This window comes from Lepidochelys kempii, chromosome 2 (assembly GCF_965140265.1).
Source record: "Lepidochelys kempii isolate rLepKem1 chromosome 2, rLepKem1.hap2, whole genome shotgun sequence".
Classification (NCBI taxonomy): domain Eukaryota; kingdom Metazoa; phylum Chordata; order Testudines; family Cheloniidae; genus Lepidochelys; species Lepidochelys kempii.
In genome coordinates this window covers 11,839,104-11,862,508 of record NC_133257.1, presented here as the reverse complement: position 1 = coordinate 11,862,508, position 23,405 = coordinate 11,839,104, and the positions used below count along the sequence as shown (strand labels likewise).

The following is a 23,405-nucleotide window of genomic DNA, read 5'->3' as shown; positions in this document are numbered from 1 at the left end:
TGTTTTAGATCATTAGTCCAAAAAACAAAACAAAACAACCAAACCAAACCAAAAAAAGAGCCCACTTCAGGCACTGCACTTCATTCTGATTTAATAAATACAGAAGACGTAGGGTCTGATTTTCAGGGTTCAGGGGGAGCTACAGGTGCTCTCAGCCTCACTGATAAATCAGGCTGTTAATGTACAGGGAATTGATGACAGGCTGGCTAAGAACCCTGACCATATTGTAACCAGATACCGTAATGGTTTCATTCATTGCACAGGGAAAATACACAGAGCTCAATTGTCCCAGAAGGTCCAGCCCCACTGTGCAAACACGCTGCCCCCAGCTGGAGCTTCATGAGGCACCGAGCCTCAGGGAAACACAAGGGCTTCTGGAGTACCTCGGGAGAGGAGGTGCTGCACCATTTTCCAGCAGGTCCCTGGTGCACTTCCTTATGAGTATGATGGAAGGCCAGATCCACAGGCCAGATCCATCTCTGCATCACCAGAGTGGGGCAAAACAGCCAATGATTTTGGCCCATGGCCTTTCCAATACTTTGTACAGCGGGTAGGGGTAGGCGAATGAGGTAGCTGGTGACAGCTTCCCAGTTCTCTAGCCAACTCTGCACTGGACCTGGCCCCAGCAGAGTTTAGAGAAGCCTAGGAGCTGCTTTAAAGTTTTCCAAGCCAGTAACGGTCCCCAGCGTACTGTCCATCCTTTCCCCGCCTTGACCATTCCTCCTCACAAGCCCTTACAGTGGGGATTCTGAAAGAGGATGATGGTAGTGTCATAGAAATCACCTCTGTCAGCTCTAGGCCCGATAGTGACTCTTCCACATCTAGGATATCCCCTGCTGGGAAGAAGAGACCAGTTTCTACCCCTTTGCACAGCAGACAGTACAGTGGGAGAGAAAATTGGGGTCTAAGTATTTCCGTGTGCATTGACTGAGCTCATTACAGTATCTGAAACGACTCCATTCAACAGCTCCAAGATTTGTTTGATTGACTGATCACAGTTTCTAAGAGTTTCAAAAGTTAAAGAAAAAAACCCAGCACATTCATACTGTTTGCAGACCTATTTTTGGCTGAACGTACAGAAACCGAGGCCAAAGATCAGCTAGAACTGATTGACTTACAAAGCACTCCGCGTTTCCAAGTTTTGTTGAGGAAAATTACTACATTTCTACAAGTGCCAGCCAGAGCTCTGTGAGAGAACTGCTGTTTGTGCGGGCCCCTTTGGAAGTATTTACAGGCCTGCTGTTTTTTTATGATTCTGAACACAACACAACACCACAATAGAAGAGTGGAGACAAATCTGCATTCCACCACACAGAGCAGTGGTCCCCAACCTTTCTGTGGGAATAGCATATTGCTATTCCCAGAAGACTGTGGCGGGCACTTCTCAGTGGCATTTTGGCAGGTGGTTCTCCGGCGGCCGTACTCGGCGGCGGCATTTCGGTGGCAGGGTGTCTTGCAGGGGCACAAAAATGCCCCCACGGGTGCCGTGGCCTTGGAGACCTACTGGCACAGAGTGAGCCGGACATGAAGGGGTTTGTTTGTAGAGAAGCAGTGCCAAAAGTTCCTTTGATGCAGCTTTCCCTGCAGCTCTCAGGGCACATCGGACCAAATGAAGTCAGTGGGGGGAGGCCAGCAAAGACTATGGCTAATTGTGCCTGTGTTTTCTTAAACCCCAAGTGTACCTACAGTGCCTTGTAAATAGTGATAACGGTGTGTGTTTGTCTCTGATCAAATCCTATTTAAATCAACGTGAATGTAAGGTCCAGACAGGCTCCTGCCAAGGACCTCGGTGCTGAAAAAGCTATAAGAGAGGGTAGAGATGGCCTTGTACTATGTACCAACCCGCCTCGGTTCAGAAATAATGGACAAATGGACACAAGGGTCCAAACTCCAAAGACAGTGTGACCCTATCCTGGATGGGTCACCCCTGCCTCTGACAGATACTGGCGGAGTCTGTCCTTTTCCTGGGTAACTTGTCATACCTATAAAGTCTCATCGAGCTGAAGCATTGTCCCACTCCTTTGTCCTTGCAGATGCAAACTCCAGTTAACAACATTGTATATTAGAGTTTGTAAAAGGACCAAAAAAACAAAGTAAACACACAACCGGGAACATGTTTTTGTGACTGTTGTGCCCTAATCCTCTCCCGCCTTTCACTAAAATTAGATATTTGTCTTAAATTTTGAAATGCGACAAATAGTGAGCAGTTGTGCTACGTGTTTGTCTCTAGGGGAAAACAATCCTCTCCGCTTTCATCTGTCTTCACTCAGGATCAAAGCTTCCATCAGACAAACAGCTTGCCAGGCACTGGATGGTGAGTGTGCACTGAAGCAGAACAAGAACACGGTCGCCTTTAGCATGACATTGATTAATTTGTACCCTCCAGCCTATAAATAGCACGTGGCGATTGTACCTCTGCAGCTCCCAGATGATTTGTCAGGTATCAGGTGGATGTTTTGCCCTGTCAGAGAAACCTATTAACTCACCCAGCCCAGCTTCCCCAGAGACACTGTTTCTGGCTCTTTTTTACCCCAAGGTTTTTGTCGTATGTTGCACCAGGTCCAAAAGGAGTATGTCATACAGCATAGGAAGAGGACACACTTAATAGGTCTCTCTGAATTTAGGCCCTGATTCTGCACTTTCGTCCATGTGGGGTGAAGCCCTGTGCCCACACAGAGTCCCAGTGAATTGCCACAATACAGCCCCGAGACCTGGTGCCCTTAAGGCTGCCCAGGGTAGAATCTTGCCATAAGATTGTGAGCTATTCACGGTAGGCCCGGTCTCATTGGTCTATAAACTACTATGTGCCCCTCTGGAGCTGTAAAAACAGTTGACCATAATAACATGCACTCCTCCGCTGGACTGATAAAAAATGTTTCTGATCAAGGCAATGGTTTCCTAGCAGAGTCTTTTCGTATCCCAGTCTCGATTTGTTACCCAGAAGCATCAGACAGGTGAAGTGGCAGCTTTCTGCTGACGTAAGAGAGCCCAGACAGTATTGGCATTTGAAGTTACAGCATCTCGAGTTAGTGTGGCTGGGGCAGAGCACTGGTAATTAAAGTGTGCGAGAAACTTCAAAGTGGGCGAGAAAAGAACAGTGTGAACAAACGTCCGTTCCTCTGGCCATGGTCTCTTGGCTCCATGACCCAGCTGCCTATCTGCCCTAGCTGTCAGAGTCGCTATCTTCAGCCTCTAAAGGGGAAGGTCAGCCCGGCAGCAAGCTTTCATAAGGGATGTGAAATATGGAGAAGGAAGGACCTGACTACCTAACTTTGTCAATCAACTGGAGTATATGACAGTGCCTCTGGTCTTCTTCTGATCTTATGAATGGGTAAGGAGGAGAGGGGAAACTTGACCACAAGAACAGGTGTCAAAGCTTTTAGTGAGGGGGAAAATGGCAGGTAGCATGTGATGGGGTGATGCCTTTGACTGACTACGGGGTCTCCTGGGGGTAACAAAGCTCTGTTTTGTGCAGCACCTCTGGAGGCTGTAATTTACTAGAATAACAGGTTCATTTTATATTCTACATGCACATTAGCTGGTTAGGAAGGCTCTTTTCACCTCCTCTTGACAAGCAGCTCATCCATACCTGTCAGCCGTAATACTGTGTTAAAGAGCGTTCTGCATCCTGGCCCGGTTATCAGTGACTAAGTCACAAGAATCTCTTTCACAGAACTCTCACCAGAAGAGGAATGGAAAGATGCAAAAGCTTTCTGATACTATTCGTTGTCACACTCGGAGCTGAGTTTGGCAAGGAAATGACCGAAAGAAAGGTGGTGGAGAGTTTGTCACTGCCAGCAGATGTCACTGTGTACCAGCGATGGGCCTGGCAGTGAGAGATCGGGACTGAAAATGTAAGGTAGTGTTCACTTAGATTGTGTAAAGGGGAAAAAAAAATCTGTACAAGCCCTGGAATTCCTGCAGTGTTGAGAACTAAGCTGTAAGGATGCAAAATTATTATTATGTGATCTGGCTTCAAGTTGTTTGTTACAATCTGCAGCTGTTATTCTGGGTCACAGAAACCACTGATTTTATCTAAAACCCTTTAATTATTGTTTAAGGGGAAAGAAGCCAACCCAATCACAGCTCCTCAGTTATTCAGCTAGCCATGCAGAAGGCACTGTAAGTCCAGGAAAGAGGGTTTAAAAAAAAACTAGAATCATAGAATGAAACTGCCCTGACCGGACAAAGGGATTGAGAGTACATGCGGAAACCACTAACACTTAACCACAGTGTACCAGCTTTTATCTGAGACCCAGAAGAAGATTAAAAATATTAACTAATCAAAAGACACATGATTATTATTATACAGGTGGTAAACCTAGGACCTAGAGGGTATGTTTACACAGGGATAAAACACCTGCAGCTGGTCCGGGTCAGATGACTCGGGCTCACAGTGCTTGGGGTCTGGGGCTGAAAATTGCTTGTAGACATTCAGGCTCGGGTTGATGCCCAAGCTCTGGGACCCTGGAAGGGTGGAGGGTCCCAGAGCTCTGGTTCAGCCCGAGTCCGAACATCCACTCAGTTGACCCAGGCCAGCTATGGTCATGCTGCAGATCTTTTAGCCCCAGGTGGACATACCCAGCAAGATTAAATGCTGGGTGACCTTACAGTCATAGCGTTTGAGGCCAGAAGGGACCACCAGATCATCTAGTCTGAACTCCTGCATGTCACAGGCCACGAACACCACACAGCACAGGCAAACTAAATCCAACAACCTTAGATAAGTCAGTAACAGAGCTAGGAATGGAACCCAGGAGTCTTGATTTCTAGTTGCCCTGCTCTAACAAGTTTATTTATGAAATAAAAAACAACGCATCCCTATCTCACCTTGCCCCGGTCATGAAAACCACCAGCTGCAACATCCTCAGAACTTTGCTGATTTCTGCCGTGAATCAGGTTCTAAGGAGGTCAGCTTCCCCCAGCCATTCACTGTAAGTGAGGAATGCTGATTGGTAGCATTTCAAACACTGATGAACACGTGTCTCCAAATGTTCATGTGTTTCCTCCCACGCTTTAGTGCCCAAAAGTAGTGAGGAGGTTACAAGGAAGCCACCCGTCCACTGACTCATTCCACCAAGGCCATCTATATATTAAAAGGGATTTTTATTAATTATTGTTACTGTTATTTGTGTTATGGTAGCAGTTAGAGGGCCCAAGTGAGACTGGAGTTCCATTACACAAGGCACCTTACAAACACATAGTGAGAGACAGTTACTACCTCAAAGACACACAAAGTGTAGGAGAAAGGAACTATTAATACCCCCACAAAGGTCCTGAGGTGCCTAAACCCCAGACTTAAGTCTCATCTTTAGGTACCACTGCAATCCACAAAAGCCCTGCTCAGCTGCTGGCTAACCCTGTAGGTGCCTAAGCTCACTTGGAGGCTAACTTTTTGCAGTAGGCGGTGGAGTTCCCTAGATACCTCTGAGACTAAGCAATTTATTTGAGCATAAGCTTTCGTGAGCTACAGCTCACTTCACCGGAGGCATACTGTGGAAAATACAGAAGATGTTTTTATACACACAAACCATGAAAAAATGGGTGTTTATCACTACAAAAGGTTTTCTCTCCCCCCCCCCGCCACTCTCCTGCTGGTAATAGCTTATCTAAAGTGATCACTCTCCTTACAATGTGTATGATAATCAAGGTGGGCCATTTCCAGCACAAATCCAGGGTTTAACAAGAACGTCTGAGGAGGGGGGGGTAGGAAAAAACAAGGGGAAATAGGTTACCTTGCATAATGACTTAGCCACTCCCAGTCTCTATTCAAGCCTAAGTTAATTGTATCCAATTTGCAAATTAATTCCAATTCAGCAGTCTCTCGCTGGAGTCTGGTTTTGAAGTTTTTCTGTTGTAATATCGCAACTTTCATGTCTGTAATCACGTGACCAGAGAGATTGAAGTGTTCTCCGACTGGTTTATGAATGTTAACATAAATGACATGGGAGTTAGCTGATGCACAGACCTTGTGCAGACCCATCGCGTGCCTGCTTCTCTGCACTATCACGCAGGAGACCTGGGTGCAGTTTCTCTACTCTGCCCACGGATGGGAATGCTGTTGAAGTCCATTGAGGGCTGCATCCTGCAAGGGGCTGAGTACCCTCAGGGCCCATTGCCCTTAGTTTGAATTAAGGGTGGCTCCGCACCTCTCAGGAAATGCTCAGCACTTTGCAATGCAGGGTGCTTAACTCCTCAAAGCCTTTTGAAGTAAAGCAATCCAAGGAGCAGTCTGCCTTGTGATGTGGACGGCTGACCCCCAGGAATGCAGACCTGGCTGCAGACCTCACAGGGTACAGTATCTACTGTCTCAGACATGACTTCCCTAGACTTTGATCTAGAGCCACTGAAACCCCGTCTTGCTTAAATCACCCCAGATAATGCTCTACAGTCATTGCCCCATCTTCCTATTCACTTGCGTTGATTCTCCCTGGGCTGGTGGGGGCTTGAAGATTTGTGTGGCAGACTTTGCTGTCAGCTCAGAGTGGGGCAGATTATGTCCAGTTTGGGTGGGAGCTTTTCAGACAACCGATGGGGCAAATCACAGACAGCACAAAAGTAGTGCTCATGGTTATTATGCCTTAGGATATTAATCAAGGTACAATATGCATTCCCACAACATACAAGATTTCGTTTAGGTAGTGACCACAAAATTGGCATGGGCATGTGCTAACAGGTGATTGCATTTGCATACTGTGTATGTGTGTGTGCAAAGCAGGTAATTCTGCATGCAACCAAGTACATACACATGGACCAGGGGTATTCTATTTGCTACCCAAGATTCAGAAACCTGGAAATCCTGGACGCCCCATCATCTCAGGCATTGGCACCCTGACAGCAGGATTGTCTGGCTATGTAGACTCCCTCCTCAGGCCCTACGCTACCAGCACTCCCAGCTACCTTCGAGACACCACTGACTTCCTGAGGAAACTACAATCCATCAGTGATCTTCCAGAAAACACCATCCTGGCCACTATGGATGTAGAAGCCCTCTACACCAACATTCCACACAAAAATGGACTACAACCTAGCAGGAACAGTATCCCCGATAATGTCACGGCAAACCTGGTGGCTGACCTTTGTGACTTTGTCCTCACCCACAACTGTTTCACATTTGCGGACAATATATACCTTCAAGTCAGCGGCACTGCTATGGGTACCCGCTTGGCCCCACAGTATGCCAACATTTTTATGGCTGACTTAGAACAACGCTTCCTCAGCTCTTGTCCCCTAACACCCTTACTCTACTTCCGCTACATTGATGACATCTTCATCATCTGGACCCATGGAAAAGAAGCCCTTGAGGAATTCCACCATGATTTCAACAATTTCCATCCCACCATCAACCTCAGCCTGGACCAGTCCACACAAGAGATCCACTTTCTGGACACTATGGAGCTAATAAGTGATGGTCACATAAACACCACCCTATACTGGAAACCTACTGACCACTATACATACCTACATGCCTCCAGCTTCCATCCAGGACACACCACACGATCCATTGTCTACAACCAAGCTCTAAGATACAACCGCATTTGCTCCAACCCCTCAGACAGAGACAAACACCTACAAGATCTCTATCAAGCATTCTTACAACTACAATACCCACCTGCAGAAGTGAAGAAACAGATTGACAGAGCCAGAAGAGTAGCAAGAAGTCACTTACTACAGGACAGGCCCAACAAAGAAAACAACAGAATGCCACTAGCTGTCACCTTCAGCCCCCAACTAAAACATTTCCAGCACATCATCAAAGATCTACAACATATCCTGAAAAATGATCCCTCATTCTCACAGATCTTGGGAGACAGGCCAGTCCTCACTTACAGACAGTCCCCCAACCTGAAGCAAATACTCACAGCAACCACACACCGCACAACAAAACCACTAACCCAGGAACCTATCCTTGCAACAAAGCCCGATGCCAACTCTGTCCATATATTTATTCAAGTGACACCATCATAGGACCTAATCACATTAGCCACGCCATCAGGGGCTTGTTCACCTGCACATCTACCAATGTGATATATATCATCATGTGCCAGCAATGCCCCTCTGCCATGTACATTGGCCAAACCGGACAGTCTCTACGCAAAAGAATAAAAGGACACAAATCAGACATCAGGAATCATAACATTCAAAAACCGGTCGGAGAACACTTCAACTTCTCTGGCCACTCAGTAAAAGACTTAAGGGTGGCAATTTTGCAACAGAAAAGCTTCAAAAAGAGACTCCAATGAGAAACCGCTGAGCTTGAATTAATATGCAAACTAGATACCATTAACTTGGGTTTGAATAGAGACTGAGAGTGGCTGGGTCATTACACATATTGAATCTATTTCCCCATGTTAAGTATCCTCACACCTTGTCAACTGTCTACATGGGCCATCTTGATTATCACTACAAAAGTTTTTTTTCTCCTGCTGATAATAGCTCAGCTTAATTAATTAGCCTCTTACAGATTGTATGGCAACTTCCACCTTCACTGTATGTATATATCTTCTTACTATATGTTCCATTCTACCATTCTATGCATCCGATGAAGTGGGCTGTAGCCCACGAAAGCTTATGCTCAAATAAATTTGTTAGTCTCTAAGGTGCCACAAGGTTCTTTTTATGGATAAGTGTAACATCCACCTTGCTAGTGACCTAAGTTTGTACCTAGGACTTCATGAATATCTATAGCTTGAACTAAAGGACTAACTCCCATAGCTGGCAGCTGAAACAGACTCATCTGTGCAAATCAGACACAGAGTGGGAAGTTACAGAGTAACAGCCGTGTTAGTCTGTATTCGCAAAAAGAAAAGGAGTACTTGTGGCACCTTAGAGACTAACCAATTTATTAGAGCATAAGCTTTCGTGAGTGTGACACATACTGAACAGTGGATTATACAAGCACACCTGTTTGCACATGCAATTAACTGCTTGTGTGTACAAGTTCAAATTTTGTGATTAGAATGTAATATTTGGGGCACAAGGCCTGGGCACTGTGTCTCTCACTCTCCTGGTTTGTACATACCTACTTCAGTACCCGAAGGTACAACACACCAGTCATCCCTGTAATACCTAGGCACAACAGGGCAAGTTAAGGATGCCATTTCAGCTTTCATTATGAATGCTCTCATTTTCTAAATCAAATAAACTCTTATTCCTAAACTTTCCAATGCAGAGCGGAGGATTTCAGCCAGGGTTGTTGTTTGTTGGTTTGTCATCAGTAGTGTGCTTGGCGCTGTACTATATTGAAATATAAAGATGCTCCATGTCCTGATCGATGTCAGTAGAGTTACACTGGCATTTACTCCATTTACTCGCCACCAGCAGGTTTAAAGGCCCACAATCCCAGAAATGCAAGTAAGAACATAAGAGTGGCCCTATTGAGTCAGACCAGAGGTTCATCCACCCCAGTATCCTGTCCTTCGACAGTGGCCAGTGCCAGGTGCCCCAGAGGGAATGAACAGAACAGGTAATCATCAAGAGATCCATCCCCTGTCGCTGATTCCCAGCTTCTGGCAAACGGAGGCTGGGGACACCATTCTTGCCCATCCTGGCGAATACCCATTGATGGACCTATCCTCCATGAATTTATCTACTTCTTTTTTGAATCCTGTTATGGTCTTGGCCTTCACAACATCCTATGGCAAGGAGTTCCACAGGTTGACTGTGCATTGTGTGAAGAAATACTTCCTTTTATTTGTTTTAAACCTGCTGCCTATTAATTTCATTTGGTGACCCCTAGTTCTTGTGTTATGAGAAGGAATAAATAACATTTCCTTATCTACTTTCTCTACACCAGTCATGATTTTATAAAACCTCAATCATATCTCCACTTTGCCATCTCTTTTCCAAGATGAAAAGTCCCAGTCTTATTAATCTCTCCTCCTATGGAAGCCGTTCATAGCCCTAATCATTTTTGTTGTCCTTTTCTGAACCTTTTCCAATTCCAATATATCTTTTTTGAGATGGGGTGACCACATCTGCACGCAGTATTCAAGATGCGGACGTACCATGGATTTATATAGCGGCAACATGATATTTTCTGTCCTATTATCTATCCTTTTCTTAGTGATTCCCAGCATTCTGTTTGCTTTTTTGACTGCTGCTCCAGCACACTGAGTGGATGTTTTCAGAGAAGTATCCGCATTGACTTCAAGATCTCCTTCTTGAGTGATAACAGGTAAATATAAAGCTGTCATGGTCGAGATGAAGGGACAGAGAGAGGTGTTTTATTCCACCATTTTGGGGGCCATGCCAGGAGGTGTGCGAGTCCTCTGATGCCAGGTATACCAGGTCAGTGAACCTTTTCAGTGAAACATACACAGGCTCTCTTCCTCTTCTGCTGGGAGTACAAAGTATATCTAGCATGGTTAGGCACGTGACACTTCCGCTGCCAAATGTACCAGTTACTTCAATCACACCAGCACCCCTTCTTCTGACATACGCATACCCCGTTCCACTACTGCTACATGCATCAGCCACACTCAGCAGATCCACACCTCCTGTGCTGCTGATCTCAAAAGACACGCCGGGCAGGTGTCAGCTCTTCTGCTACTTAATCAGTGGACACGCTCAGCAATAGCACATTCTCCTCCTGCTGTCAAACATGCCAGCCCTGCTCAGCAGAGACACACCCTCCACCAAGAACAGTACCAAAACATGCCTAGACCATGCCCATGTTCTCTATGGGCACATATACAAGACGCAGCTCCTTTGTTACTAAATGCAGGCCCACTGACTGCCTCTGCTGGCGAACGTATCAAATACACAGAGCTAACTAGCCATAAATTCATGGATCTTTATGCACACATGTTGGGGGGCAGCTATCAAGGATGCCCCTTGGCTACCTAATCAGAGAAGTTCAGCACAGATGTTGTATCCGGTTTTCAATCAAAACTTGCATGCTCACCGTATTCCTCAGTAGGGTGACAAAGGCAAGAGGTGGCACTTCCTACCATTCAGATCCTTCTTGGCCGGATCAGACCTTATTTCTACTACAGCACCAACATACTAAATATAACGGTTTTAATCAGGGCCAAGTGACCCTTGCCACATGAAAAACACTGGCTGATTTCTAAAGACTGCATTGTGAATCTAGGTTTCAGAGCAGCAGCCGTGCTAGTCTGTATTCGCAAAAAGAAAAGGAGGACTTGTGGCACCTTAGAGACTCACCGATTTATTTGAGCATGAGCTTTCGTGAGCTACAGCTCACTTCATCCGATGAACTGAGCTGTAGCTCATGAAAGCTTATGCTCAAATAAATTGGTGAGTCTCTAAGGTGACACTAGTACTCCTTTTCTTATTGTGAATCTAGAATGTCTATTATAGGCCAAATTCTGCTTGTCAGTGGGAAAGTTTGCATGTATATCACTGCAGAAATTTGCCCTACATTCTTCCCATGTCTATAGGCTGCCTTAGTAACATTTCTTTAATAAGCAACCTTACTTTGCAATGTAAGAAGGTCAAATGGTGCATTTCGGATATATATGATCAACAGATTATAATCAGAGAAAGTAGAGATAAGAAGGTTCAAATGGTAATAAACTCCATCTCTCCCTGCCAGTGCAGGATTCTTCCCTACAGGACATTTACTAATGTATTGTCCAATATAGTTTTAAATAGTCCAAGCAATGTGATGCCCACTGTTTCCTTTGAGAGTTCAGCAGACTATTACATAGAATCATAGAATATCGGGGTTGGAAGGGACCTCAGGAGGTCATCTAGTCCAACCCCCTGCTCAAAGCAGGACCAATCCCCAACTAAATCATCCCAGCCAGGGCTTTGTCAAGCCTGACCTTAAAAACCTCAAAGGAAGGAGATTTTACCACCTCCCTAGGTAACCCGTTCCAGTGTTTCACCACCCTCCTAGTGAAAAAGTTTTTCCTAATATCCAACCTAAACCTCCCCCACTGTAACTTGAGACCATTACTCCTTATTCTATCAAGCATCTCATGGTCCACACACTTTATGTCTTCCTTCTCCATTTCATCCCATTATCCCCTGGTACCACCCTAATTAATTATTTCCATTCCTCCACTAATGATCAAATATTTGTAGAGTTTCTCCATGTCCCCCCAGAATTATCACTTAGCCAGGCTAGGCACATTTGGCTCTTTTAATCTTTCCACATTGGGCGATACCTTCAGCCCTCAATCTTTTTTTCTTGCTCATCTCTATGTTCTCCAGTTTGTCAGTGTCATTCTGGTGCCGAGAACTGAGTGTGATATTCTCAGCATGATTGTAACACAGGGATAGAGTTGAACTATTATCTCTCTCCTCCATAATGTCATGCTTTGTCTATGCAGCCTAAATTTGCATTGACTGTTTTGGCTGCCATATAACCTAGAAACCCATGTCTAGTTTGTCAAGCACTATCCCCACCATGCTTCATTAGCCATTCCTGATTTCCACTGAATATATTTTTCCAGATAGAAAATAAAGCATTTTTCCAAGTGAATCTCATTTTGTTACTTTGCATCCATATTTTTAACTGCTTTAGACTCTATTTCTCTGTCCTTATTAATATTTGCAATAACATGAACATGCAGTTTTCTCCCTCTTTCAGATTAATGAAAATATTCAATAAGATGGGACTATGTGTGAGTCCCTTCAGTACTCGAATACCTCTGTAAAAATCAATGCACTGCCACTTATCAGTACCTTTTGTTCATGTTTCTTGAGCCAGTTTTTGATCCATTAGACGAAGCCTGATTCTCCATTGCATTGCTCCTTGTGTAGTCCTTCCCACTTGTCCAAGTGAGTGTTACCATTCTGATGTGATTGCATTTTACACACACTTTGCTCAGCGGGAACTGAGACTACCCCAGGGGCAAAGCAGTGACAAATCTTAACATTTCTGATGAAGTGTGTGCGAGAAAGTATATCACTTCCTTTACTAAAATCCAACCAGTGTATATCTCCTGAATTTTCTTTCTTCATAATTGTCTCCCTCCTGCAGGTCTTACTCTGGAAGCTCCCATGGGTTCCAAAATTAGAATTTGAGCTAAACAAAGTCATGGAGTGAGCTATGATCTAACTGTGTTGTATAATTAACAATATCACCATACCTGTTCTCCCTTCTGTCCTCTGCCATATGCTCCTCTGCCCTAGAAAGGAGAGGGAAGGTAAATTTAATATATAATAATGCTACATTGCAACTTTTATTCAAAGATCTCAAAGCACTTTATAAATGTTAATTGTCAAAACACCCGTGCAGATTTTATTATTCATTATTTATACAGGTGCATATGTGCATGGCCCTTTACTTGAAGAAAAGCACAAGACAGAGATCCTGCTCTGGAACAGTTTATAATCTAAGGTCATGGTCCTGCAACTGGCCCACAGAGGTGCAAGGGTCTGTCCCTGTGGGTCCAACTTCAGGATCATGAGCAAAGTTCAGACAAAACATAAGGCGAGATGGAGATAAACCCTGGTGGGAGAGGAAGACAGGATGTGCAACAACAAAATCATGTGGTTGCTTAGGAAATTACCTACGCTTCTTCAGGGTTACACTTTTTTATTTAATTAAAGATGCACTTATTATATAGATCAATATTATTATACCTATATAACAGAGCAGCACAAACAGGTCAAGTGACTTCCCCAGTTCAGACAACAACCTAGATCTTCTGAACCCCAGCATCTGCATTTCAAGCACCAGACCACACTTATCCCTTATTCTACATAAGATGTTAGTTAATATTTATGACATTAAGCTTCCAAAAACAGAGACACTCTCAGCTTTAATTAGTCCTGATCGCCGTTAAAAACCCAGACTTTTTTCTCTATTAAATAATGAGCCAGAGGGTGGCATTTTTTATCAGGAGCAACTGACTGAAATGAGATCCCAATGTCACCTTAATGTAAACAGCAAAGATCGACTCTTTCCTTTGTATATCAATGCACCACAGTGTCCCTCCTGGATGTGCTACGCAGTCAATGTATCCAATTCACACATTTGAACTAAAAGGCCAACAACAGGCCAACTAGCTATCGGGTTGAGTGACAAAGCATTGAAACGCACAGAGAATGGCATCAGCTGACTGACACTAGAAGGGTGAATATCATCCCTGCTCGGAGGATGAGCACAAGCTGCATGAAGAATACTGACCCTTGAAGAGCAGAGTGGGCCAGAAGACCCCATTCCAGGGCGCTGGAAGGATCAACGGCCCAGGAAATGGCCTGGTAGTGGACAAGAAGAAGCTGTCCTTGGTAGTTAGGACACTGGGATGTGAAATCCTGTAGTATAGGGTGGGGCAGGGCTCTCCTCTCTTCCAGCCAACTGGGAGGAACTCCCTGGAGGAGGACAGTATATAGACAGGGCCTTCTCCCTTAGAACACGGGAAACACTGGCAAGAGAAGGAAGCCAGAGCCAGAAGGCTAAGCTCCGAGGAGAGACACTTATGCTATGGCAGGGAAAGAGCTCTTTGTAGATGGCAGAAGAGCCAGAGATATGTGGGAACCTTTGGATTGCAGTGATGGACGTTATCAGTGGGACTGTTTGCGGTCATTAAAAAGCCCCAAGTGGAGGGTGGTAGGACTTACAAGGAAGGCTGTGGTGGGTCTGTAAAGGTATGTCTGCACTACAGTTAAACACCCATGTTTGGCCTGTGTCAGCTGAACTCATGCTGCCGGGCTATAGAACTGCAGTGTAGATGTTCAGGCTCAGGTTGGAGTAGCCCGAGCTCTGGGACCCTTCCCCCTCGTCAGGATCCAGAGCTTGGGCTCCAACCCAAATATCTACACAGCAATTTCACTGTCCTGCAGCCTGAGCCCTGCAAGCCCAAGTCAGCTGACCCAGACCAGCCATGGGTGTCTAACTGCAGGGCAGATATAACCTAAGGGGCCATGAAGACAAAGAACAGAGGGAGTCTGCTGAAAATAGAACTCTGGCCACGAGGGACTGCTCAGTAAGCCGAACTCCTTTCACAGAACCATAAGCCCCATGTAATCACTAGGAGAACAACCATTTTCCCATCGCTAATATTCCACTACAAGATCAGTCAGCCTCTGACAGCTCTGACTTACCGAGTCTCCTTTTTCTCCTTTTAGACCAGGAAGTCCTGGGCTGCCACTTTCTCCCTGCAGAAGAGGAAAGGGGTGTGAGCACCACAAGACTGTAAAGTATATTGCTCTTCCGAAAGGCACACGGCCATTGCTGATTGTGCCTAAGAATTGATTCAACTTAACAGTTGCCCCATGTTAACATTTGTATATTCAATATTTCAAATGTGTCTTTGTTATTTAAGTGTATCAAAGATTTGTCTCACAATACTGAAGCCCACATTCCTCAAAGCCCCAATTTAACAGCTAGCAACAGAGCAGGTGCTGCTGCAATCAGAAAGCCCACCCATGCATCACTTTGTTTCCAGTACATGGGAAGCTTGGGTGTTGGTGTATGATTTATATGCAGTCGTGGATTTTAAAATACGCATGGAATCCTCGAAGGGGCAATGTCAAGGCAAAAAGATGTCTCCCTTGAGGACCCTCAGAAGGCCTTACCTTTACAATTCCTTTTCAATACAGTGGGGATTCCCAGCCTTTGAAATGTGGACTGCATTAGATCCCGAGAGCTCTATCCCTTAGTTGTTAAAATAGTTCAAAAAAGGGGGGAAATAATGAAAAATTTCAAAAATGTTAGTCATCTCTGTTTTGTCGGTTCCAAAAAGGAACCATTTTTCACTTATTCTGAATTTGTCGTGAACATTTTGGTTTCAGAAAATTTTAGGTTTTGTTTTTTTCCATGTTGTGGGGTTTTCTTCCCTGGCCCCCCTTTTTCTATTTTGAAAAAGGCAGCAAGAAAGGGAAAGGGGAAAATGAGAAAGAGGAGGAAAAGAAAAGAGATACACTGAAAAAATGTGGGGTTTTTTTTTCCATTTTCCCATTTTATCCATAAAAACTAGAAAAATAAAAAAAATATTTGTGAAAAATCCAGATTTTTGTTTTGTTTTTGTTCAGAAAATTCCTACCAGCTCTGGAACTGAATTCTGTGTCATTTAGGAGTAAAAACAAAGATGAGTTTGAATGATCTTCCACACCCCAATCACAGACAGGGGCCAGTTCAGCCCCTACCACAACTCAAAGCAACCTCAAGGCTCCTCTTGCTGGAAGCTCTTACATCAGTCAGGGGTTGCTGGACTCCTACATCCTACTCCAGGAGGGACTGGGAATAGGGTGACCAGACGTCCTGTTTTTAAAGGGACAGTGCTCTATTTAAGTCCTCCTGCCTGTGTCTCGACTTTTTCTTAAAAACGGGCAGATTGTCCCGTATTTTCTGTCTCGCCCCCATCAGTACTGGCGGGTCCTGCTGCTGGCCGGATCCCTGCTCACCAGCCACCTGCCTACCAGGAGTGAATGGGTTGGGGGGGGGGGGTGTCCAGTGGCCAACGATAGGGATGGGTGTGCAAGGCTGGTGTCGGGGCAAAGATCCAGTGCACGGGGCCAGCCACTCCCCCTGCTGGTCCATCAGCGCAGCCCCTGCTGCATGCCGGCTCTCGGCCAGAAGGGCCCCGCTCCCGTCCCATTTCCGGCAGGCACTGGCTTTGTGCTGCAGTGGTTGGTGGGTGCAGGCAGGTGCCAGGCGGCGGCCGGTTACGTGTTGCCTCTGTTGCCCACCCTTCAGCCTTTTACCTGTTCCCCCTCTCGCTGTCCTCTCCCTGCTTTGCCCTTTGCGCCCCCCACCCCCAGCCCCGCTGCTTCTCCATATCCCTTCCGGTAGGGCACGCCCCGCTCCCAGCTCTGTGTGGAGAACCAACCCCTGGTCAGAGCACTCAGCTCATCAACAGCCTGGCCAGCAGACTCCTTCCTTTCCCCACTGCCTCTGGCTGGGCTGGCGCCCTCGGGGAAGTCCAAGACCTCCAGCTTGGGGCGCTGGCCAGGGGGAGCCAAGCCCTGAATGTGCCAAAGCCCCGCACAGCGCTGGCATGGTGGAGAAGCCTCTCCGCCCCTCAGCTAAGCTCTGGAGTGAGGGCGGGAAGCGATTTCCAGCCTGTTCGTTCCCCAAACCTGCAGGCTTGCAGCAGCCCCCGAGGCAGGAGCTTAGTACCCTCTTCACCCCAGCCCACCCCCTCAGGTCCTGCCCCCAGGGAGCATGAGGCTACTCCGTCCCAAAGCACCCTTCCCTGCTGAGCCACCTCTCTGGCTGAGTTCACTGAAGCTCCTGCAGTCAGGTTCCCTGGCCCCTGGTGCACAATGCATCCCTAGGGCTTAACCCCTTCCTGCCCTTGCTGTAGGTGTGAGGACAGGAGGCAGCTGGGATATGTTGGTGGCCAGCAGCAGCCTGGAGGTGTTAGCTGCCTTAGAACATTGTGCAGGCAGGAAGGGACAAACTGCTTCCAGCCATGATGGTGGGGAAGGAAGAAATGGGCTCTGAAAAGACACATGCCAGATCATCCCTTCCCCCGCTCCCCCGCTGCCTCCTCTGCGACTGGAAGCAGCTTCCGTCCCTTCCCTCCCGCACAGTGCTGAAAGGCTGCTGCTGGCCACATTCTGGTGTGAACCCAGACAGAAATTGCGTGAGGGGGGCATGTGACCCCACGGCCCCACCCCCACCCCATTGCCTCGGGAAGATGCAGCACCAGGTACCAGGAGAGGCGCTCCATCCCGGGGGGCCCAGCAAGGCATGGAGGGCAGAGAAGGCCAGTCAGGGAGGGTCAGGTCGGTTGGTCGGTCACCCCCCCCACCCCATGTGAGAGAGGTGTACGGAAGTGTGTGTGGGTCACCTCTCCCCATGTGTGTGGGGGGGAGGTAGGGGTGTGTGTGTGTCACCCCTCCCTCTGTGAACCCTAAAAGACAAGAAGGTAAATAAAAATAATCCAACTACACAGTATTTCCTTTTAGCAGTGGCTCAGTCAACTTGATGTGAATTTGAATGTTTGTACGGCATAGTTCTGATTGGTTGCCATTGAACTCGCTTGAATATGAGTAATTATACCAGGTGTCCTGTATTCAGCATAGGGAAATATGGTCACCCTAACTGGGAAGAAACAGCATAGAGCTAGCTACAATAGATCTTGCAGCAGCCAAAGATTTCCCCATTCTGGATAAAATGGGATTTAACCATGATTTCTGAGATGGTGCTGAATTCAATTTGCCCTTGTCCACGCTTGTAACTAAGAAGTGTTCAGCTCCACCACTTACTGAGCCCCTTGCTGGGACACATACATTCTCTGATGGAGACAACCCAGACAGATGCGATGAAGTCTAATTCTTTAATTAGACCAGTAAGAAGGTGCACATTTTTAACAGGGAGGGTAATTAACCCTTGGAACAACTTACACGGGTTGTGGTGGATTCTCCATCACTGACAACTTTTAAATCAAGATTGGATCTTTATTTTTCTGAAAGATCTGCTCTAGGAAACAGGAATTAATTTAGGGAAGTTTATGGCCTGTGTTATACAGGAGGTCAGGCTAGATGATCACAGCGTTCCTTGCTGGCCTTAGAATCCTATGAAAATAGGTGTGAAAAGCATGCTGCATCCAAGAATAATTAAATAAAGATGGTGTTAACAATTGTATTCTGCAGCACATTAACAACCAAACTCAGTCTGCCCTGTACACAAGCTGATTCTTCCAAGTCTGTTTCTGCTTCTTTCTCTAATTTTTTTCGTTGCTACATCTCCTTCCAAAACAAAACATTCAGTGTCACAGTACATTACCCTCACTTTGACAACATAGTGGGCTGAGGCAGAGACAATCACCTCTAAAGGAGCTTTTCCTTTCTCTAATCTTTGCGAGTTCCATGGTTTGCCCTGGGTTATGGGATTTAAATTGAAGAAAAATAGAAGGTTAAACTTCCTCCCCACTTTCTGATTTTTGCTCAGTTCCATGGAATATTCACAGGAGTCAGATAATGTCACAATAAGTGCAGGTTTCAGAGTAGCAGCCGTGTTAGTCTGTATTCGCAAAAAGAAAAGGAGTACTTGTGGCACCTTAGAGACTAACCAATTTAGTAGAGCATAAGCTTTCGTGGACTACAGCCCACTTCATCGGATGCATAGAATGGAACATATAGTAAGAAGAAACACATACAGAGAAGGAGGAAGTTGCCATACAAACTGTAAGAGGCTAATTAATTAAGATGAGCTATTATCAGCAGGAGAAAAAAACTTTTGTAGTGATAATGGCACCAAGACCACTTAGAGAGAGAATTAAATAAGTCTGCTTAACAGCCTTAGCTAAGAGGCAGTTGGCTTTTAGCTCATGCGGTAGAGGCTCATGCTTTAAGCTCCAGAGGCCCCAGGTTCGATCCCGCCCACCAACGACCCGGGTCTGTTGGCCTTACACATGTACAGGCTGGTGGAGAGGGGATACTCTCCTTTGGGCTGCCTAAAGACCAACAGTCTAGCCTAGATATTAACTGGTCCACAAATGCCATAAAGGGCTTCACATCCATTTACTAATTAATCTTCACAGCATCCCTGTGAGGCAGGCACAAAGAATTAGCTCTATTTAGTGGATAGGTAAGATAAGGGTAAGGGAGGCTAAATAACGTCCCCTCTCCCACACAGTGATTCATCAGCAGAGCTTGGATTAAAAGTCAAGAGTCCCCAACTCCTGTGTCTGTGCACAGCTCATTAGATCACTATTACACAAACCTTATAGGTCCTTGGATGCACATGGTTTATGGAACATCAAAGCCAGGTGATTACTAGCTGTAGATCAGTGAATAAGGCTTGCTATTCAATCCTCCATCTACAGAACTGTGTTCACACCATTTTACTGAGAGTGAAGTGGGATAGTCACTAGTGTTTCTGGAGTCTGTTGCAGGGCTGTGCCAGTGGATGAGACAACATACATTTTCTTTCTTTTGTTTTATCATTGCCATCCTTTTGTGTTCTTCTCACACTCATTTCTCATGGTTCTGTCATTCTGAAGAATAGCCCATCATCACTTAAGCTGTCACAGATGAAAATAGGAATGGGGCTATTTATAGTCCCATGGAAACAACAGGTCAAATTCTCAGCCATTTTAAACAGGTGCAGCTTAAAGTCAACAAGCCTGTCTCCATTTGCCCCAGCAGAAAATATATACCCAAAGTATTTCTTTTGGCATCCCGGAAACATTTAACTATTGACAGTACAGCAAGCCTCTCCAAAAAGCCAGGCTTTGGGATTTTAACCTTAACATACAGCATAAGTGAGCTCCCTCTCACACTTCATGAGAAGTCAGCATCATCCAGCTAAGTAGGATTTAGAATCATTGGGGGAAAGAATGTTTGGTTTACTCTGTGCATTCTAAGAAGAAACCTAATTAGAAATATAGCCCATATTTAACTTCACCCCATGACTCAAATGCTTTTGCTGGGATACTAGATTACAGGGCTCCATTCTCCTACCCCTGTCTCAGTAAAGTTCTGGTGGATGATGAACAGTAATGATGTGGCCTTTTAGCTTGGGGACAGTGCAGAATTACTGGAGACTCGCCATCAAAGTTGTGATGTCAGCCTCATGGATAACACTCGTTTGAGAAACAGCCAATGTAGAAACAAAAATGTTGTATGTTAGTGCTTCTATAAGCTACATAAAGCCACTTCAGTGAAACTTGGGGGTGAGCATAGTCAAGACACGCACACTAACTACTGCATTTCCCATAGCCCACCTTGAACACATCCAACCCTTCTCTTGTCAAGTTAATTGGACTTTGTTCCTTAAACTCTTCCTGTCATAGAGAATAACCCAGCACCTCATATGGTATTTTTAAATAGACAAAATGGAAAAATACTACTGACCTTTGGACCTCTAGGACCTTCAGGGCCAGCTGAGCCCCTCTCACCCTAAAGAGAGAACAAAGAAACTATTTGGAGACTGCTCTTCTCACTACATGCCAGCACACTAAGGGCACACCAGAGACAATAGAAAGAGCCCCACAATGGAAGAGTCCATTTCAGCGGGCAATGGACGAGAAGCTACACGTCCTCAAGGTTTGAGCAGTGACACGCTAAAAGAAAAAAGTCAGCAATGAAAGTATGGCTGCAGTGCTAACACCTTAAAGGCCACATTCACTGCTGATTTAAACAGGCTCAACTCCACTAAAGGCAAAGGGATTGTTTCTGCATGGCTTACATTTACCCTACCAGCCTATTCCTATTATGTCTTACAAAACCTGTACTTAAAAGGGGTGGTAACAATTGCTGCTTCATTTTCTAGGTTGATCTCCAGAAGCCACAATCTGGATCAAGATCCAATGAACGGGTGCTGACAAAATCCCTAAAACACAGTCCTTTTCCCCAACAGGCTTACAATCTAGGAGTCTGTGATCCTGCCTGGCGCTGCCGGTCAAGGTCCTCTACTAGATCCTACTCCCAAAACCCAAGGGGCTAGCCAGGGAGAAGAAACAAAGGCTCCCAAAAGAGAACAGAGTCACACTCACCTTTTCTCCAGCAGGACAGGAACAGTTGAGGGTGTGTTGGGGGCCCACTTGTTCGCTGCCGACAGTGGGTCTTATTTCAGCAGGTGGCGCTTCAGTCACAACCGTCACCTGGCACTAAAACCAAACAGCTCATGTCATTATCAGGTCTTCTCGTCTCGAAATCTCGTTGGCCTTTGATCCACTTTATGGCAGCTAAATTGGTATTTATTGAACCATGTTGCTAACTATGTCAAATTCCCAAGACTTAGGGATCAGAAGAATCAAGTGGGTTTTTTTGGATTTGGGGTTTTAAAAACTGCTGGTGAAAGGTACCAGTCTGGACCCTGCAAACCTGTTTATCCCAACAGGAGCTACTGCAGCGACTGAGGCACTGCACGCTTCTTCCACACTGTGCTGGTGTTTTTCGCAATGCAGACCTCTGTCCGTTGGCTAGTGGGCTGAGACTACTAACTAGCAACTGTTGCTGTCTGCGCTCTTTCCATACAGCAGCAATAGGAAACACACTGACTCCTTTTAAGTGCAATTTCTATTCTTCATTCAGCAGTTGAACCCTTCAGATTTTCCTCTTTCCCACGACAGTTTGACAGGGGAAAGGGACATGGAAAGGTTTAATGCTTAATACATTTCTCTTTTCCAGTAAACTCATCACTGTCATGTTACCAATTCTATTGGTTTGATCTAACACCTTTATAACATCAAACTCACACTGCTGCAACCCCTTATTTGGATAATCGATCTAAACTAAGAGTGTCTTGGTATATATATAAAAACAAAACAACATCTTACTGGTCCAGAGGGAATATCACAGCAGGTTTCCAGCTCGGCATGTCGGGAATCACAGTAAACTACCATCCGCTGAAGATCAAACTAAAAAACAAAGACAGACAGTAGAGCCACGTTTCAGAGGCTGTGAATTATTAATGCCAACTTGTGCCTAGTGTTTCGATACAAAGAGTGCAAACAATACAGACAAAGGCCAGATCACAATGGTTCTGGGGGTTCCATAGCTGACACGCATCCGTCTCTGTCAACACCCCAGCATTCTGTGCAGGGCACTATGCTAATGAGAGCCTGACTCTCCGTGTTCATTAAAGATCCTGTGATGCTTTTTACAAAAAGAAAATACAAGGGTGTATATTAACCTCTGTGTCCTGGCCAAATTCCTATCTGGAAATTTACATTCTGCCTACCTATAGTCCCCCTGCAATTTCAGTTGGATAGGACGGCATTCATTGTGTTCAACCCACACTGTCATTTCCCCCTCCTCCCTCCCCCCCCCCACCCGTGGGTAAAATGCTACTATGTCATGTTACATGCACACGGGATTCACTTTGCACAGGCCCCTTATACCTTCAACGGAGTTAGCCTTGATTTACATGCATGTAAGAAGAGAACCAGGCCCAGTGTAAGTATCTTGATCTTTTCTCTAAGACCAAGCATGGTACTAATTTAATGCTGGATTTATTCTCGGTTTGGTGAGGACCGTATTCTGATGTTGCAGGAGAGGACTCAGTGATTTAATGAGTCTTTCCTGCTTCTAACTACTACACATGAAACCCCATGTAGGGCCAGGTTGGGTCAGCAAAGAGACATTCAGATGCTGTTTGGTAGTATCTAGATTTGGCGATTATATTTGTAGGTGAGCGATACCTAGGATTGCGGACATGGGTTTAGCAATGGCAAGCTCAGACTGGCTGGAAGAATGAAATGGATCCCCCTGTTTGTATCCCTGTACTGCACACTTCAGGACTCTCAGGTTAAAAGATGGAAACCCTGGTATCTGATGAGATGTCAGCCATTCTGAGGTCTGGTCTACACTGGGGGTAGGTGGGGGGGTGGGGATCGATCTAAGTTACACAACTTCAGCTACGTGAATAATGTAGCTGAAGTTGACATACTTAGATCTACTTACCAGGGTGTCTTCACTGCGGTAAGTTGATGGCTGATGCTCCCCGGTCAACTCCGCCTGCGCCTCTCGCTCCGGTGGAGTACCGGAGTCGATGGGAGAGCACTTGGCATTCGATTTATTGCATCTAG

General features: G+C 45.7%; 1 protein-coding gene across 1 annotated transcript in view; it reads right to left on the bottom strand.

Annotated features, from left to right (window-relative positions):
• Nucleotides 1–23,405, bottom strand: part of LOC140907965 (collagen alpha-1(XXII) chain-like) — a 249,917-nt gene that overhangs the window by 94,617 nt on the left and 131,895 nt on the right. Inside the window, exons 8-12 of the mRNA XM_073335053.1 lie at nucleotides 22,155–22,235; nucleotides 21,369–21,482; nucleotides 20,728–20,772; nucleotides 15,025–15,078; nucleotides 13,065–13,103 (exon numbers count right to left, since the gene is read on the bottom strand). Of these exons, the coding sequence (XP_073191154.1) occupies nucleotides 13,065–13,103; nucleotides 15,025–15,078; nucleotides 20,728–20,772; nucleotides 21,369–21,482; nucleotides 22,155–22,235 (333 nt within the window). The remainder of the gene's footprint in view (nucleotides 1–13,064; nucleotides 13,104–15,024; nucleotides 15,079–20,727; nucleotides 20,773–21,368; nucleotides 21,483–22,154; nucleotides 22,236–23,405) is intronic.